Source organism: Paramormyrops kingsleyae, chromosome 22, assembly GCF_048594095.1.
Source record: "Paramormyrops kingsleyae isolate MSU_618 chromosome 22, PKINGS_0.4, whole genome shotgun sequence".
Lineage (NCBI taxonomy): Eukaryota > Metazoa > Chordata > Actinopteri > Osteoglossiformes > Mormyridae > Paramormyrops > Paramormyrops kingsleyae.
In genome coordinates, this window is record NC_132818.1 from 11194227 (window position 1) to 11212840 (window position 18614).

The window sequence follows — 18614 nt, forward strand, 5'->3', positions numbered from 1 at the left end:
GCATGTCCATCTTGAATGCAATCAGGTGACAGTTCTGCTGGCCAGCACCCCCTGCAGGTAAGCTGTACCTCATACACAGCATGCCCCATACATCTCAACAACGTGCAAGAAAGAGTAGATGAGTTACTCTAGAGTAGAGCAAAAACACATTTATTGTAAAAAGGCAGGATCAGCCATTACAGTCAAAGGTGAACAGCACACATGAGCACAGCTATATGACATGAGAATCAGTAACAGGAACGACGGGTTGATCTAAGACGAGGCACTTTGTAACAGGCGAGTTCAGAGCCAGGACGGTACGGAGAGCAGAAGATACTAAGTGGAAGACTTACAGGAGGGGGCACTGCAGGCTGCATCTCCTCCCCCCCCCACCCATGGCCTGGTCCGGTCCGGTCCAGGCCATCGCCCAGGCAACCCTCTCCTTACTCTGTGCTTCTTCCTCTGGTTAATGTGCACTCGTTTACCACCACCACAAATAATCACCATCCACACAAATGAGCTTAAACTGACCCAGTTCAAAACATTTGAAAGCATCTCCGCTAAATAAACACCTCTAAACCACGTCAGGTGACGTCCACAGAGAGACAGTAACAGCGACTTCACCACATTAGTGTTGACTTACCTATAAAACAGCGAAACAACCACTGATAGCCTTTCAGCTTGTAAGTACAGTACATGTTTTGTTCTCTGCTTGTAGCTTTAGAAAAATAAACCCTCTTTTCAAGCACTCGCTACAAATTAAACAGCTTGTCATTTATAAGCGTTCAGCATATTATTCAGGATGAAACAGCATCATGATGTTCTAATCAGAGCAGCTCAGGGAATATTTCAGTCATATGGCTCATTAATGAAGGTGCTTAATACCCCGACAGCCTTATTGGATAGAGAAGTGAATGAAATTGTGCAAAAATGACACACCAACTAGACAACGCACATGACAATATCGTCTAGAACCAGCTGAAACTACCTCAGCTTTGTGATGGATTGTACTGTGCTCTGAAAATGGTTCAGTCACTTTGAAATATACCATTCTAAAGGGATGGGAAGTGTTTCCCAATCCGGTCCTTGGGGACCCACACACAGTTCATGTCCCTGGTTGGGAGCTGGGAGGGAGCAAAAACATGGACCGGCTGTGGGTCTCAAGGACCGGATTAGGAAGCACTGCTTCATAAGAGAGTAAGGTCAGTCATTATCGCCACATGAATGCTATATCTTATAATCTCTTTTCCGGTGTTTCCCCAACCTGGTCCTCGAGGACCCACAGACGGTTCATGTTTTTGCTCCCTCCCAGCTCCCTGCCAGACAGGAACTGTCTGCGGATGCCCAAGGAGTGGATTGGGAAACAATGCTCTAATCAGCCAGCAGACCTGTAGAAGAACTGGGGGTGGGCCTAGGGGTTTATTCTTCGGAGTGGCAGGCCAGGGTGATCAGCCACAACGTCCCGCTTAAGCCACCAGGGTGGTCCAGTCGCTCTGCTGGCGTCCATACTGCAGGAGTCAGCAGAACAGAGATTAAGATGAAGGATGAGCTTCATCCTGTGGTAAGATTAATGCCCAGCAGCAGCAGCACATACCTGGATATCTGTCAGCTCTTTGTGAAATCTCTTAGCCAGATCAGGACCGTTGCTCATGGTGGGAATTTTGTAGGTCTGAGGAGTTAGAAACCGGCAAAGTTTGAGACTCCCCCTAAAGCACAAGGAGGACGTTCAAATCACCCCCAGGTCCCCCACCCTATACCTGTCCCTTGTACAGCAGGCTGCCCACAGGGCAAACCACACAGGCCGTCCCAGAACCGAACACCTCCAGGACCCGCCCCGAGTTCAGGGCCCCCAGCAGCTCCTTCATCGTTACAGTTCGCTCAGTGACCCGGAACTCATTCTGAAAGCAGGGACAAAAGGTCAAAGGTCACCAGCAGCAGGAAGCATTAGCTTGCTTCCCTCACACACAGCATGCCCCCCCGCCCCTTACCCATTTGCGAGCGAGGTCTAACAGCGACTGCCTGGTGACCCCAGGAAGAATAATGCCATCTAGTGGTGGGGTGAGCAGCTCTCTCTCTGCAGGAAATCAGAAGCAAATGTCATCACCCACGTTCACACACATTTGGCTTGGCCCTCTCAGCCGGGCACAGTGCCCCCACCTCCGGCTTCCGTTGTCCAGTAGATGAAGAGGTTCATGGTCCCCACTTCTGTGATCTCCTCCTGATCCCCGTAGAGCCACAGGACCTGCTGGCAGCCCTGCTTCTGCGCCTCGCTCTGCACCGCGATGGTGGGGCCGTAATTACTGGGGGGCGGGAAATAACCATATAGAAATTATCATATCACAGTGTAATCACTGGGTATTATGGACAGAGCAAACAATTTAATGATTTGGAAAATGAGTAATCAAATATGGCTTTTAGGATAGACCTGAGATAAGGGTTTAGTGGGGAATAAAAATCAATGATGTTATTCTTCCATTGCTTAAAGATTTAATTTTACTGATTAATTGCTTTTGGTTTCTGGTGGCGCATCCACAATAATCCTGCTCAGAAACAGCTTAACCATGTCAGGGTACGTCCACACAGCCACCCCCCCCCCCCCCCCCATGCTGCATGACAGGTCACTCACCCCCCGATCTTGAACTCGCCGACGCCGCCCCTCCAGGCTCTCACGTAGCTTGGGTCAGCCAGCAGGGACACCGGGTTGAAGGCCCCGGTAGCAAAGTAGGGTCCCACGGGGCCCACGATGACATACAGCAAAGCGTGGCCTGCCCGGGAAACTCCGAGGGAGGGCTGGGGGGGTGGGGGGGGGGAGCTTGCATCACACGGCACTGAGGAGCACGGCCCAAAACAAGCTACTCGGTTTAGTGCTGCTAAAAGAGGGCCGGTCTGACAGGCTGATGATTAAGCTTTCGGCTTCCCATCAGGAACAGAGCTTGCCCCCCCCCACCCCCGAATGGCCGCGCCCCCCTTCACCTCGGTACCGATGAAGGTGGGCCGGATGTAGAGGCTGGCGTCAGTGGAGTACGGCACCCACTCCTGGTCCAGCTCCACTAGCTTGCGGATGCACTCCAGCAGCTGCACCTTGTCGAAGAGCTGCATCGCAGAAAGAGCTTAGACTAGGGGGAGGGACAGAAACGTAGGCCCCGGACCGGGGGACAGGCGGAGACACGGGCCTGCAGCAGGTGGCACTCACGGGCAGGCAGCAGCGTTCAGTACTTCTGTACATCCTCTCCATGTTGAGCATAGGCCTGAAGAGCCGCACGTGACCGTCCACCCCGCGGAAGGCCTTCATCCCCTCGAAAAGCTGCGGGGCATGAAGCGGGGAGTCAAGCAACAGCCAACGCGCATGTGCACACGCGCATTCCTGAAATTCACCCCTCCCCCCACCTCTATGGAGTAGTGCAGTGCCGAGGAGGCTGGGTGCAGCGACAGGTTCTGGAAGGGCTTGATCTGCGGCGTGGCCCAGCCATCCTCCTTGGACCAGGAGATGGTGAGCATGTGGTCTGAGAACTGCTTTCCGAAAACCAGGGTGGACGGGTCTGGTTTGGGCTGCAGGGTCTTGCTGCGCTCAACCGTGATGTCAGATGCCTGAGGCCAGGGGAGACATCATTAGATGACGTCAAGGGGAAAAAAATGGGGCTGGGGGGGTACACGTGGCAGCAGGAGGAGGCCAGGGGTCACAAACACCTTTAATCCCGTGGTCAGTACCTTGAAGGAGGAACTGATGAAGCGCACAGAGCCAAGGGCTTTGGGGAAGCGCTGCAGGCACCATCTCTGCACCACCTGAGAAACACAAGAGCACAGGAAGAGTCTGACCACGGCTGAAGTCGACTAACAGCTACCGTAGCCGCACCAAAACCGGCTCCCGGCAGGACGCGCTTAACATGCCGCTTATGCTCAAGGTTAAACACGCGGCTCGGCAGCTCGCTAGCGCCCCCTTCCGAGCCCTGAGGTCTACGCGCCCCGCTCTTTATGCGTATTTATAACCTCTTTATCTCAAACCGCAATCGGAGACGATTTTAAAGCAAAGTCTCTCCCCCCCTCCAGCACATCTCATAATGAACAGTTCTTGAAAGGAAATGGCAAGCGGCGGCTTCTGGATCCTGAACATGCCGTGGCTGCCCTACTCACCGTCCGGAGGGCTGCCATTGGCGATCCGTCCACGACACGACCGGGTGGCTCCGCACTGCTCTTGGCTGCCGCTCGTCCTTTCGGATTTAACTGCTGGCCGGCCGGTTATCGGTGCCGTCGTCTAGACCTGGTTCTTGTATGCTGAGCCTCCTCGAGTTGGGAACAAGGAAGGGATGCTTCCCGACGCGACTTCTGGGTTATTGCGGGCGGTGTGGGAGGGAGGAGACCCGGCAGCGCACGGGTTACAGCTGGGCCGCCCCGGTTCGCTGTCTGATGGGGCGTAGCCGCGTCGCCGCCCTCTGATTGCACGCAGCAGCCGGGCAGAGGAGGACGCCGGGCAGTGTGGCGATTGGCAATCCGGATCTCCTCGGCTAGTACGGAGCCCCGCCGGTCAATTCCAGCTCAGATCCGGCCGCTTCCGTGCGGATGTACCGCAAGTCCGGAGCTGCTTAATGCAAACAAGGACCCAGAGAGCGGCACAAACGGCTCGCCGGAGCCTAGAATAAACGCGGAAGCAAACGTATGGCCAGATACCCGGCCTTTATGGATGCGCTTCCCTCAGTCGGTCCAGTTTATTTGCAATAATCACGAGATGTCCCTGTATTATTTACTCCGCCCTATTTGACCTGCCATGCGGGCAGCTATGCATAATCAGCACGCAGTAGGGTGCCGCTTCCCGAAATGGGGCAGCCGGATTAGGTAACCTTGGGAGCTGGAGGCTTCCTTCTGGATCTTTCTAGACAGACTGCAGCACATTAATAGGCGTCACGCGTATGTGCCACAAACACTTTTATTGTTCGAAAAAAATCGCTCACACTTGAGACAAAGGTGTATCAGCAGGATCCACAGCTCATATATCCTGCTTTTCCGGTTCTGCACTGTAATGGAATGTACTGCAGATTATAGCATTTTAGCTGCTAGTTTTTTCTTTAGTTAATCTGCTCGACAAATTAAAAATATTAATAATTGCTTAATTCAGTAGGTTCATTAAAGTATAAGATAATACAAGAATTTACGAAATTATCATCCCTAGTATTACAAGCCAGTACTTTGTCACATGATTTTAGTAAGGTTTCAGTTTCCTGATCACCCAACTAACCAATCTGGCTTTTGTGGCCATAGTTAAGCTCTGCCCCCCCACTCAGCAGCAAATCAACACCTGTGCAGAAGGTGGCATCAGCAGCCAGGAACACAGCAGCCAATCCACATTCAGCTTCTGTTCCCATTCGGCCAATCAGCTGTGAATAGATGGATCACATAGACTAAATGAAAATAAGAATTAAACATAAAAAATAGAACTTAAATCTTACTGCGTACAAGGAATACATACAACGTACAAAAAGGCTGCATTATGCAAACAGTACTGTAACACGAAACCGCAAATTGCAAAATAGACGTGTACAGACCATAACAGTGCAAAATATGCAGTGATAATTTACTGTACCATGACCAGCCAGTCATCCTGAACAGCGTGTTCATTCTCCTGGTGTCTCTTTCATACTGCCGCTCCGACACACAGCAGCCTCACACAGACTCACAGGAAGTGTAGGTCTCCCACACACACACCAAAAGACCTAAAGACTGGTTTATAGCTCTGCACAGTCTATGCTGTAGGCAGCCGCATTGCTGCGTATCCTATGTCGTGGCCTGACACCTGTTAGTTACACTTCTGGGGAGGTGGGGAGCTACATTTACTGCCCACATGAATCCCCAGGTACATGAGTGTAAAGTACTGCAGGTGCTCATATGACACCACAGGTCACCAGACCCACCTGGGCGTTTTCCCCCGCTTTGATGGTAGTGGCCATGTCTCCTGATTGGGCAGCCAGTGCACCCCAAAGGGGGGTCATCACATTCCCTGGGGAGATACTAAGACACCCAATTAAAGGCCTTTATTTGTGTAACTCTGTCTTGTTGTAAAACATCAATTGACCTACAAAAACTACAAACAGAACAACATAAACAATCATCATACACTGAGTCATGTAAAACCTTGCCTATCATGATGTTAGTCATTGACTGTATCAAGGTATAAGAAAATAAAGACACATACATGAGCTGGATAAAAAAAGTAGAGAATGAAAGACAACTGAACAGGACTGCTAAAAAAACTCACCAGTTAACTCTAACCTTATACCGGCTTTCATCAATAGCCATTGCTTTAGTCATAGCTGTGATCGCCCCCTAGTGGAATAATACCAATAGTCAGTATCTGCAAAGCACTGAAATCATGATGAATCACAAAGACCATGTTTTTAAAAGCGTGTGATAGCAGCAAAAGAACATCACTGAGTGACACGATGTCACACACAGTCCCAGCTCACCTTAGTGGCCACATACGAAACCGCATCCTTCTGTCCGATGGTGCCAACCAGGCTAGACAGGTTTATCACATTGCCCTGGCTGCGCCGGAGGTGTGGCAGCGCGTACTGCGGAGGAGAACAGAAACGATTGGCCGAACAACAAAGGTGAGAAGCTGGGCCCATAATGGAAGTGTAACACCAACGTGCAAAGCTCCATCCTGCCAGCACTGAGCTAAAGCTGCACTAACGGTCAGGTACCACTGTAGACACTATGCTAGGTGGCTGTAAAAGTGTGCTAATAATTAGTCTGTTGTACCAACACCATTCCGACAGAATGCTAACGCTGAAAGCAACCTGACATCTTACCTTGGCAGCCAGGAAGTAACTCACAAGGTTCAAGTTGAGCAGGTATCTGAAATCATCTGCTGTGATGTCATCTATTGGTTTGTGTGGTGGATCTGTTCAGATCACAGAGGCAGACAGAGGATGAATCCTTTTTGGACATATTATGGTTGACAGCAGAGTGGACAGATTCTTGCTGGGGGGTACGCAAGTGTCGTGCTGTGTGTCTGGGGTTGTGTCAGTAGAGCCTAGGCCTGTTTGAGTTTGATGGAGAGACAGAGAGACTCACGCCATCCTGCATTGTTCACCAGACAGTCTATTTGACCAAACCGCCTCACCGTCGTTGAAACCAGTTCCTACGCAGACACACAAAATCATGGTTAATACAGTCTCTAGGGACAGCTGCATGGAGTGTGTGCAGTATCACGTGTTTAACTTGAATTAGATGCGCAAAACCGTCATGACAACAGCTAGCTAATGACTGACTTGGTAGAAGACACCAAGCACCTCCTGGCGATCAGTTCACTCTGACCATCTCAGTATGCTACTGATCTGAAGTACCATTGCAAGTTTGTTCACTGAACGAAGGAACGAACTGCAGACAAGAGACTAACGCAGACACCAATACAGTACATGGCACTAGTTCACAAAAAAAAAAATCATTTCGAAGGAACGAACAACAGACACGGTACATTGAATCTCAGTTCACTGACTCACTGGAGCACGCATTATAGCGCCATCTACTGGAACAAGTTAATTGTTCAACGGAGCCAGATTCATAAACGTACAATTACAATATGAACAAAGCAACGTTGTTCTCCTACGTTTTAACTCCAACATGTGCTAATAGTTTATTTTGTTGCATATATATCGTAAAATTGTTTGGTGGCCACAGTTGTTACAATATTTTGTTGTCTAGTTTTTCTAACTTGTAGCTTATAGCTTGTTGTAGTTTTTGCAGTGAACGAAAGTGATTCAAAAGATCAAATCATTTTGGTTACCTGAACGAAATGAATCGAATCACTAAAAATTGACTTTCACGTCACTAATGAGTGAGGAAAAAGGCACCACGTGATGATCTGAGGGTTTCACCTGAATCTCCTCCTCCTTCGTGACGTCACAGGCGGTGAACAGGCACTCTCCGGGCCCCTGGCCGTTAAGCTCCGCCTCCAAAGAGCGCCCTGCATCCGCTGCGGAGGAGTTCCCCATTTGCGAGTTTCACACAGTTCTCTCCATTTGTAAAGTTCAAAGCGGCGTCCGTTTAGATGAGGACAAATCACAATGCAGTGCAAAATCTGCAACAACTCGGGGGCTAATTCAGTTAAGACAAACAACGTCCCACGAGATACTCACAGCCTATGGCGCAAAACACGACCTTCGCCCCGTTTTCCACTGGAAGACAAAAACAAGATTGTTTTGATGCCAAAACAGAGACAGAGCGATGGCAGAATAACTCCCAATTGGCTGTGCCCAGAAAAGTGGAGTGCAGACAGATCAGTCTCACCGAAAGACCTGACTATCCCTTTTCCTATCCCCTGTGATCCGCCGGTAACGATGACCACCTTGTCGCAGTACCGCAATGTGTCGGACATGGTGCACGGTGTAGTCACGGTGTAGCGTAACAGCGCGGCTTTGCTGGTCCGATGCACACTTACACACTGCTGTAATCACCTGACTGTCAAAGTTTCTTTTCCTGAAAAGTCACAAGTTTGTACAGATCCTCGCCTGGGGACTGTGGGATATGTAGTACGAACATAGTTAATTAAACCCTCCATCATAAATGTACTCCCATCAAAAAGCGCTTGAAATCATGTACTTTTGCATGCATGAATTGCTTTTATTGCGTTACTCACTCACATGTAACAGCAAAAGTATAACATATAATCTTTAATGTATAGTGTATACAAGTAATTTACGCGTGACAGTTAATTATTTGCGTGTTGTTTGTAACATACTTTAACTATTTATTATAAAGATGCTAAAAATACTGCGATTCGCGGCCGTATTCTTACGGACGGTCCTTCCTTGGCGACAGTCTTGTTTAAAGTATTAAACCGCCCAGTAATGATTCTTAAATACAAAAAACCCATGAGTTTAAACGTCATTTTCCAATATTATTCTTAGAAATCAAACACAAATTTCACTATAAAAGTACGAAATGTTTAGCGTGGGGTTTCCGGACGTGCACGTGTTGTTCATAGGCATGTTAGGGATCTTTAGTACGTATTTTCTGAGCAGGGATCTCCTGTAGCTTGGACTGGTCCACCTGCTTCACTTTCAAAAGTTTTGAAGTCCAGATGCAGCTGCAGACTTTGAGACGGGAGATACACGTCTTTCTGGTTATTTCATGGCTTCGGAGCCTGGTGCAGCTGGCTGTCTCTGTTACTGTGTGTCTGATCACTGCTCACCTGTGCGTCTGCTTGCTGGTCAGTGCCGTCTGGACAGGGCTAGTGAGGCCCCCAGCAAAAGGGTGACATTTGACACTGGAGAGCTGGAAAGCAGTGCCTGTGCTTCGGTGCGCGTGGGGAGGGGGGGGGGGGGGGTCGAGTGCGAATTTGGGCCACAGGCCTGAGGGGGATTAAATTTCAACCTGATAGCATTTCCAGATACTTCAAGACAAACATTTCAGCAAAGAGAAAAGAGAGAGACCTATAAACAAGTCTATCTACTCCGAGGTTTGGGTGCAGAGGGCTGGTGTGATTAAGGTTAGGATTAGGGTCAACTATAATCAAGGTACTGAGTAAACCTCCTCCCCTGTCCATGCCACCCTGACATGTGGGTGGGGGGGTTAGAGAATCAGACGAGGGGGATCGGGACGAGAGGAAGAGTCGCAGCAGGCAGAGCATGAGAGACGCACACTGGAACTGCAGTGGCGCGCGTCCGGAGCAGTGAGTGAGTGACTCCGTGCCGTCCCCCGTCCGTGTGTGTGCCTCACCCTTACCTAGCGTTTGTTTAACCCTAACCTATTTCATTACCTTGATTCACTCGTGTAACTGTCTGTCTGTCCTAGGAAAAGAGTCATTGTCCCTGACAGTAGCGGTTAGATATTTTAGAGTTTGCCATTTTCTTTGAAAGCAGCGTGAATATTTCTGTGCATGGTGCTCAGGTGAAGCGCGTTGATATTTAAAGGGCGTCTAGTACAGATCTCGTAATTTGGCTAAAAGAGGGAAGCATTGCGGGGAAACACCTGTGTCATGTTCAAACATTTGCTTTTTCAAGTCTTAAATCAGCATAGATACTTGCAGTTTCACTACTATGGCAACCGTCCTGTTAAAGTTATGTCTTATTTTTATTGGGTTATTATTGGATAAGTTTTGGGTTAACGAAACCTTATCCATCCATCTAACCGCTATCATGGGGGGGGGGGGGTGGGGGGGGCAGGGGAGGGTGCTGGAGTTTGTCCCAGGCGGCACAAGGCACCAGGCTGGACGGCAGCTTGGACGGGATGCCAGTCTATCTCAGGGCACTTAGACACACACACACATAGACATTGAATGGGCAGTTTACAGACACCCATTACCCAGACTGCTTGTCTTGGGGCTGTAGGAAGAAATCAGAGGAGGTCAGCATGGGCAACAGACAGAGGAGGAGTCGATCCCCTAGCCTGGGAGGCGCGATGTAGCAGCGCCTCCCGCTGGCTCAGTTGTCAGGGATTTGCTGGTGTGATTTTCTCCATGCTGTCCTCAGGAAGTATGAGACAAGCAGACAAAGAGAGAGACGTGGGGATGGGGGAGACGGAGCTGAGGCCGGGTGCCGGTGGCAATACACCAGCACACCACTGGGGCGGCGCTGAGACATGCGAGGGCCAGAAGAGCTGGCGCTCTGGCTGTGCGTGGAGGGGCGGCTGCGTGGCCAGTGAGCGGCTGGCCATCAACGTGTCGGGCATGCGCTACGAGACGCACCTGCGCACGCTGGCCCAGTTTCCCGACTCGCTGCTGGGTGACCCGCACCGCCGGCTGCGCTACTTCGACCCGATGCGGAACGAGCTCTTCCTGGACCGTAGCCGCGTCTGCTTCGACGCCATCCTCTACTTCTACCAGTCGGGGGGGCGGCTGCGGCGCCCCCCCCACATACCGCTCGACGTCTTCATGGAGGAACTGCGCTTCTACGAGCTAGGCGAGGACGTCATCAGTCGCTTCCGTGAGGATGAGGGCTTTGCCAAGGAGGAGCCCCGCCCGTTGCCCTCCGGTGCTCTACAGCGCCACCTCTGGATGCTCTTTGAACACCCGGAGTCCTCATCTGGCGCCCGCATCATCGCCGTCATCAGCATCATGGTTATCATCGTGTCCATTGTCATCTTCTGCCTGGAGACAATGCCCGAGTTCAAGAAGGAGGAAAGGGAGGTGAGATGCGGGGGGGCGGGGGGGGGGCGAAGGAGGTGGGATTGGGGGAGCCAATGCAGGAGGAAGAGGAGGAGGATGAGGGGTGGTTATAATGAGGAGAAAGCAGGAGCCACACATTTATGGAGGGCACAGACTTACTGAGGTTAAGGACGCATTCGTGAAGGTTACGGGTGTGCAGGCATTTTAAGATTGTGAAGGTATTAGTAGGAATCAGTGCCTAATCACGCGATCATTTTAGTCGCGTTGTTAAATCCTGTTGCTTAGACTGAGTAGGAGGCCGGCAGGGGCACAAGCACGCTCCCTGGGGGTTGTGGGACGCTCACGGGGCAGCTAATTTCACTCACGCCGTCACCCGCTGAGACTCCAAGCTATGAGCGGTTCAGTGGCTGGCAGGGAGACCAAGGAGCTCCATGGCACTTTTTGGATGAGGGACAGCAAAGGTATTTCCTGAATGAGAAGGAAAATGAGAAGGGGGGGGGGGGCGTGCAAAGAGCAAGGGGGTGATTTAGGGAGGAGCTCTCGTGTTTCTCTTCAGAGATTTCAGGGACTATTTATAGCAGAAGGACATCCCTGAGAAGGCATCAACACATAACTGTAACTTTATAATAATAAACCAGTCGGGTCGCCGGAGATGGAGGGTGTATTTCCCAGCCAGATCTGTGCATGTCGGCCTGAGACACAGAGAGACGCCGCAGTACTGATAGAGGAGGAAGCTGGGGTTCTGATCGCTGATGGCTTTCTGTGGGACGTGCCAGCAGAAGCCATTCAGGCCAATCACTCTCTCTCCAGGTTTTAGTCCTCATCCACCCATACACTGTAACTGGAGAATGTCTTTATTCTTATGTTGGTTATATTTAGATGGGCTCTGTCTGAAAATGTGTGTTTGGTCATAGCCCAGAGTCTCCACACCGACCTTGAGAGACACGCTAAGGGCAGACTGTGCTGTATCTCACCGATCGACAGGTGCACCACAGCTCCAACTCCAGCTCCGGGGGCCACACAGCTGCCAACATCTTCCTGGACCCCTTCTTCGTCGTGGAGACCATCTGCATATGTTGGTTTTCCTTCGAGCTCTTCATGCGCTTCACCTGCTCCCCCAGTAAGATCCAGTTCTTCAAGGACGTGATGAACGTCATTGACTTCGTCGCCATTATCCCGTACTTCGTCACGCTGGGCACCGAGTTGGCCGACACCAAGGGCGGCAGCCCTACCGCCACGCTGGCGGTCATCAGGGTCATCAGGCTGGTCCGCGTCTTCCGCATCTTTAAGCTGTCCCGTCATTCGAAGGGCCTGCAGATCTTGGGCCAGACGCTGAGGGCCAGTCTGCGCGAGCTGGCTCTGCTCATCTTCTTCCTCTTCATCGGGGTCATCCTCTTCTCCAGCGCTGTCTACTTTGCCGAGGCAGATAACGAAGATTCTATGTTCACCAGCATCCCTGAGTCCTTCTGGTGGGCTGTGGTTTCCATGACGACCGTGGGCTATGGTGACATGTACCCGGTGACGGTAGGAGGCAAGTTGGTGGGCTCCATGTGCGCCATCGCTGGTGTGCTGACCATCTCGCTGCCCGTGCCTGTGATCGTCTCCAACTTCAGCTATTTCTACCACCGGGAGATGGAGAGTGAGGACACCACTGAATATGTCCATGTGAGCACAGACATCTGGCAGGTGGACGAGGGGGAGCAGGAGGAGCAGTGGCCTGAGCCGGAGAAGCAGGCTAACCAGCTGCTCAATGAGAAGGGGAAGACACCTGGGGGGAAACATGTACCTCAAGGAGCCCTTGGTGACCCAGGTGTGAACAGAAGATGACGGCACAGTGACAACCTCGACGTCACTTTGCTGGATCATCAGCCACAGGATCAACAGCATAATCACACAGTGAGAGACTCAGCACCGGATCACTGCATCATCAGAGACAGGATCAACGGTAGATTACTCCATAATCACACAGTGAGAGACTCAGCACCGGATCACTGCATCATCAGAGACAGGATCAATGGTAGATTACTCCATAATCACACAGTGAGTGACTCTGCACCGGCTCACTGGATCAACACACAGAGACAGGATCAACGGTAGATCACTCCATAATCACACATTCAGAGACTCAGCACCAGCTCTCTGGATCATCACACACAGACAGGATCTACATTACATGACCAGTAACTGGGGGAAAGTATTACAAATGTATAGTTATAGCAGGAACACAAACAAACAGCAAGATAGAGAACAACAGGGCAAAGAGGAAAGATTATAGAAATTCTTTATTATCCATTATTTATTGAAAACATAAAAAGATTATTATTTGACTTAGTTATTCATTACTTGAATTACTTGGTCATTATCTCATTATAAAAATGAAAATGGACTATTTATCTTATTTTTGGTTTCTTTTAAATGTCTTGCCTTGTAATTTGAAGTCTTACCCATATTCATTTTATTGTGCTGAGATTAGATAGATAAACAGAGAGAGAGAGAGAGAGAGATTGAGTGGGCCTGCTGATTATCGTATGCATGGTTTGGCTAGCCTGGCTGCTGATTATGTTGGCACTGACTCAGCTGGGTGTCACAAGCTCTCTGCCATGAGAGATGCCCACCACCAGCTCCCTGGTCCTGCTGAGGCTATAGGGCAGGCCTTCCTCTGGGCCCTAACTGATAAAGGCATGTAGGGAGGTCTGTACAGCCCTTCCCTGCAGTGCCACCCTATGACTGTCTGGAGGTGGTGTGGCTCAGAGTCGTACTGCTGTTCTCGGGGTTGGTCTCCATCTGTGACTGGTCCATAATCCATCGGGGCACTGGGCCGCCCTGTCACAGGCGCTGTTACTGTGTCCTGCACAGCTGTGGCAGCTTCTACAGGCTTCTGGTAGCGCTCAAGGGGGTGAAGGTGCTGAAAATTGACATGTGCTTTGAGGGCTGACTCCCCCCCCCCGGCAGACCATCCTGACTGTGTGGGGTGTCCCCAGTTCTGTCTTAATTCATTGTACAGTCTGGATGGGCTTGAGGCCTAAGGTGTGTGGGGAGGGGGGGGCAGGTAGCAGAGAGATGGGGGGTGTGAGGGGGTGCAGTAATAGGGCTTCGTCTTTGTCATCTCCAGCACCTGATCACTTCTCCGCTCCCATAGAGCCTCCCTGAACGCCTGTAAGCTGTGCTGATAGCTGTGATCAGTGCCTGCTGCTGCCCCTGTATGCACGGTATTATATATATGTATGTGTGCATAGGGTTTATATTTGTGCAGGTAAAGAACGTTTTACTCAGATTTACGGAGTTTAATATACACATAAAGACACAGAAACACACCAAGCACAGCCCAACACACCATTAAATACACACCCAAACTAATACACACATGAACATCCTCAAAATTGCTTTATTAGCGTAACACAAGTGTACAATAAAAAAACAAGCAAACAAGAAAGCGTTATATATTAATATTCCAGTCAAGTGGGATGATAGTAATGTGTGAAGACTAAAACACAAGGACAACTGACAGACACGTCCAGAAAGGTGATGGTGATGAGTGGACAGGACACAGCACTTTGGGAACCAGTCTACAGGAGGGACACCCCCACGCATAGTACTGCGGGGGCCAGTTTGCAGGCAGGGACACCCCCACACATAGTACTGCAGGGCCCAGTCTACAGCCAGGGACACCCACACACATAGTACTGCAGGGCCCAGTCTACAGCCAGGGATACCCCCACACATATTACTGCAGGGGCCAGTCTACAGCCAGGGACACCCCCACACATAGTACTGCGGGGGCCAGTTTGCAGGCAGGGACACCCCCACACATAGTACTGCAGGGCCCAGTCTACAGCCAGGGACACCCACACACATATTACTGCGGGGGCCAGTCTACAGCCAGGGACACCCCCACACATAGTACTGCAGGGGCCAGTCTACAGCCAGGGATACCCCTGCACACAGCACTGTGGGGGCCAGTCTACAGGTAGGGACACCCCCCGCACACAGCACTGTGGGGGCCAGTCTATAGGTAGGGACACCCCCACACATATTACTGCAGGGGCAATCTACTGTACAGGCAGGGACACCCCCCACATACAACCTCCATCACTCATGCTCCTCCAACACACAAGCAAACGGCTCCAACGACCCCCCCCCCTCACATCTATACACGCTGTCATTTCCTGTGGAGGAATCCTGGACTATGTACCATGTCGAGGCGAGACCCGAGCTCCATCCCAAAGGGGTCCTGGGAGTCCAAGTCTGTGGCCCCCTGGGGTGGTGCGAGGGCCTCCTCGCTGCCCCCCTCTGGGCCCACCCCTGAGATCAGAGCGTTCTTCACAGGGAGGAACTGAAAGAGCCGCGGACTGTCCTGTCCGGGTGACTTTGGTGCAAGAGAAACAGGAAGTCCTTGGTGAGGAGACAGGAAGAGGGTATATCCATCTGGCAGGAGCAGTTCCCGGAAGGTGCAGTCCTTCTCTCTGTACAGCCGCTGAATAAAGATCTTCTGTTAGTTTGAGTCGGTGATGATCACAGTGTTGCTTTTTGAATTGTGTGACTGAATCACTCAAAACAATGCTGATAGAATTCAGAAGTGGGAAAATCACAAGAATGTTCAAAGTCAAATTGGTTAAGAAAAATATAAGCGATGAAATGAGGATTTGTGCTTGTAAGTATAGAGTGGCTCTATGGATAGTACAAAGACGTTAGTCTGTGATGTAGCATGTGATGGTTACCTGGCCTCTGAGATGTCCCTCCTGGTCTACACATAGGTAGAGGGATGACCTCACACCCCGAATTACTGTTTCACCAGCTTTCACAGACCTCAGTTCCAGTAAACCTGGAATGCATATACACACAAACGTGTGAAAAAATACTTTCAGTACAAAACTCCATCTCAATGAAATGCTTACTATAGGATATTACCTGTCTGCTGCAGTGTACACCTTGCGCTAAATGTTAGACTAATAGTGCGCACTGAACTGTATGTTAATTAAAGTCACACTTACTGTTAGCTTTGTGCTAATGACAGTGCACACTTACTGTTACAGGCATGGTAATGAAAGTGCACACTTACGGTTAGCTGTTTGTTAAAGAAAGCGCACTCTTACTGATATTTGCATGCTAATGAAAATGCACACTCGCTGTTAGTTGTGTGCTAATGAAAGTGCACACTTACTGACATTTGTATGGTAATGAAAGTGCACACTCACTGTTAGCTGTCTGCTAATGAAAGTGCACACTCACTGTTAGCTGTTTGTTAATGAAAGTGCACTCAATGACATTTATATGCTAATGAAAGTGCACACTCACTGTTAGCTGTCTGCTAATGAAAGTGCACACTCACTGTTATCTGTATGTTAATGAAAGTTCACACTTACTGATAGCTGTATGCTACTGAAAGTATACACTTACTGTTAGCTGTCTGCGTGGGAGATCCTGTTACGGATCCATCTGGAGCTATCTCCAGGAATAGTCCCTGTCTTCTGTTCTCTGCCACAGTGAGTACAGTCAAAATAAATTAAAAAATATCACAACTACATCAAACAATCATAATCATAAAAAAAACTAGGATATTACCTGTATAGAGGTGCCTCTCTCTGACTTGATCGTTAAAGTACATAAGAGGGCTCTCAGGGATGTAGAGGGACAGGCTAGTGTGAAGGAGGAGGGAAGAGAGCAGGAGAGCACAGCGCCAACTCTCACACAGAAACATGGGAGCAGGACCTGGGGGCTGCACCAGAACTCACCATCCAGATGGAGTTTTAACAGAAGCTGGGGCGCGACTTGCCTCCACATGAAGAATCACGGCGCAGCTATAAAGTCGTCGGTGTTTCCGTGATGCGGTGCGCGGAGCTGCACCTCCTTATATACGCCATAAGAGCGGCAGGTGAGTCACCCCATGGCGAGCAGAAGATAAGAGCAGATAAGGAAATTAAAGGCATGGCAAGGCCTGGTGCCACGCTGCCCCCTGACCTCCGTCCATCTGAAGCAGTGACCTATCACTTCACGCTCGCTGCTTCTCCTCACCTCCATTCTGCTGTGAGGGTCTGCTCATCCCGCTGCGATTGGCCACCCCTGCATACCTGTCTAATTATGACATCATCAGCCAATTAAAGATTGATGGAAACCCCCACACACCATAGCGACACATGAACATATATACACACTGAGTTATACGGGCATCATCAGAGCAAGCAGCGCAAATGGAGTTTCCTAGTGCTATAACAGTGTCTCCCCAATCTGGTCCTCGGGGACCCACTAACAATCCACAGTTTTGCTCCTTCCCACCTGAGCAAAAAATGTGGACTTTCTGGTATTGAGCTGGGAGGGAGCAAAAACATGGACTGTCTGTGGTTTTCCGAGGACCGGAATTGGGTAGAACTGTGCTATAATAATGGCTCTCAATGCTGGAGATAAGACACAAATAAACGCCCACAGTGATTTACTACTGCGTTTATAATTAGAGCAAACTAACATCGCCAATGCACAGATAAGCACGTGACATAAATATGAGATTGATACTGAAATGCTGACATAATAGTCTGTGTTCTTTAATAGCCCTGTTACTCATAATTACAATGTAAACAGGCCTTGAGCCCCTGCTAAGGTTAATGGGTAATTACCCTCCTCAGCACTGCTATAGCTCGTGGGGAAGAAGGGCAGAGGCAGAGGAAATTGCTCAGTCCCCTGAAATGCTACATACCCCACACTTCCTGCAATACTAGTTTGCACACATCACTCGGAAATGTGCAAATTATTTTACTGTGCTGCTTTACCACCTGCCACCACCTGTGACAGACACATAGTCCAAACAGGGTTTGGCAGAAACACTGACAAAAAAAAAATCAATCAATAGAACATGAACCACCAAGATATTGTTACAATTAAGGTACCGAACCATTCAAAGTGTCCAGTTTTCCTAATGTTCCCAGAACGTTATCCTACTACTACAGCTAAGACTAATAATTTATGGAAATGTATACATTTATGCAAAAACAGAGGTAGTAGCAGGTAACACTCTTGTTTTACACTTCTAAGGTCATGTGTTCAAGGCTGATGGTATTTTTACAGTAACAACACTTTGCAGTTTCATAAAATTGTATACTATTTATTCATAAATTGAAATTTTTATTATGGACAAATATTTTTCAACATTACGTTAAAATTATGTTCAGGTAAAAATGTTATCTTGAAAACATTGACAGAACCTTTGTTAATATGTTTAAGGTGGAAATAATGTTCCTTTAACGTTACAATATGAATGTCTTCTGCTAACTTTGAGAGGACCTTCGGGTAACATTGGTGAAAGAGCGTTGTGCGTTTCCTGTTAGCTGGGCAAGTGTATAACATGCAGAAAAGGCAGCACTATAAAACTAGAGGCTTTTGGTGAAATAAAATCACATTTAATTCTTTTTATATCTTCACTAAACTCAAAATAAACCCTCCAGTAATAATGCCTGCAATAAAAGTGAATGACTGTTAACTCTGTAAATTGCCATGATTCATCCCTGTTTAACTTTCAGTAGGAAAGTTCAGCATAATTAGTTAACTC

General features: G+C 49.3%; 3 protein-coding genes across 5 annotated transcripts; 1 reads left to right on the forward strand and 2 right to left on the reverse strand.

The window, feature by feature from the left end:
• Nucleotides 1–134: 134 nt before the first annotated feature.
• On the reverse strand, nucleotides 135–8450 carry LOC111836832 (branched-chain-amino-acid aminotransferase, cytosolic-like). 2 transcript variants are annotated; one of them, XM_023798440.2, is made up of 18 exons: nucleotides 8260–8450; nucleotides 8109–8147; nucleotides 7848–7945; nucleotides 7045–7111; nucleotides 6780–6871; nucleotides 6435–6539; nucleotides 6227–6294; nucleotides 5883–5979; nucleotides 3688–3762; nucleotides 3367–3567; nucleotides 3173–3283; nucleotides 2953–3072; nucleotides 2606–2769; nucleotides 2137–2279; nucleotides 1968–2053; nucleotides 1737–1877; nucleotides 1574–1648; nucleotides 135–1487 (listed from the first exon to the last, which is right to left on the reverse strand). In XM_023798440.2, exons 1-18 carry the CDS (start codon nucleotides 8345–8347, stop codon nucleotides 1446–1448), a joined length of 1812 nt encoding a protein of 603 aa, XP_023654208.2. In that variant the 5' UTR covers nucleotides 8348–8450; the 3' UTR covers nucleotides 135–1445. The 2 variants fall into 2 exon arrangements, with proteins under 2 accessions (XP_023654208.2, XP_023654206.2); XM_023798438.2 differs by lacking the exons at nucleotides 5883–5979; nucleotides 6227–6294; nucleotides 6435–6539; ... (3 more) ...; nucleotides 8109–8147; nucleotides 8260–8450 and adding an exon at nucleotides 4111–5204.
• Nucleotides 8451–9317: 867 nt separating this feature from the next.
• kcna7 (potassium voltage-gated channel, shaker-related subfamily, member 7) lies at nucleotides 9318–15578 on the forward strand. Of its 2 annotated transcripts, none has more exons than XM_023798437.2 (3): nucleotides 9318–9643; nucleotides 10443–11098; nucleotides 12062–15578. In XM_023798437.2, the coding sequence occupies exons 2-3, from the start codon at nucleotides 10448–10450 to the stop codon at nucleotides 12902–12904; spliced, it is 1494 nt and encodes a 497-aa protein (XP_023654205.2). In that variant the 5' UTR covers nucleotides 9318–9643; nucleotides 10443–10447; the 3' UTR covers nucleotides 12905–15578. The 2 variants fall into 2 exon arrangements, with proteins under 2 accessions (XP_023654205.2, XP_023654204.2); XM_023798436.2 differs by having other exon boundaries at nucleotides 9320–9647.
• fgf21 (fibroblast growth factor 21) lies at nucleotides 14352–16883 on the reverse strand. The gene is made up of 4 exons (XM_023798448.2): nucleotides 16640–16883; nucleotides 16475–16552; nucleotides 15796–15899; nucleotides 14352–15551 (listed from the first exon to the last, which is right to left on the reverse strand). The coding sequence occupies exons 1-4, from the start codon at nucleotides 16773–16775 to the stop codon at nucleotides 15237–15239; spliced, it is 633 nt and encodes a 210-aa protein (XP_023654216.2). The 5' UTR covers nucleotides 16776–16883; the 3' UTR covers nucleotides 14352–15236.
• Between the last annotated feature and the right edge of the window lie 1731 nt (nucleotides 16884–18614).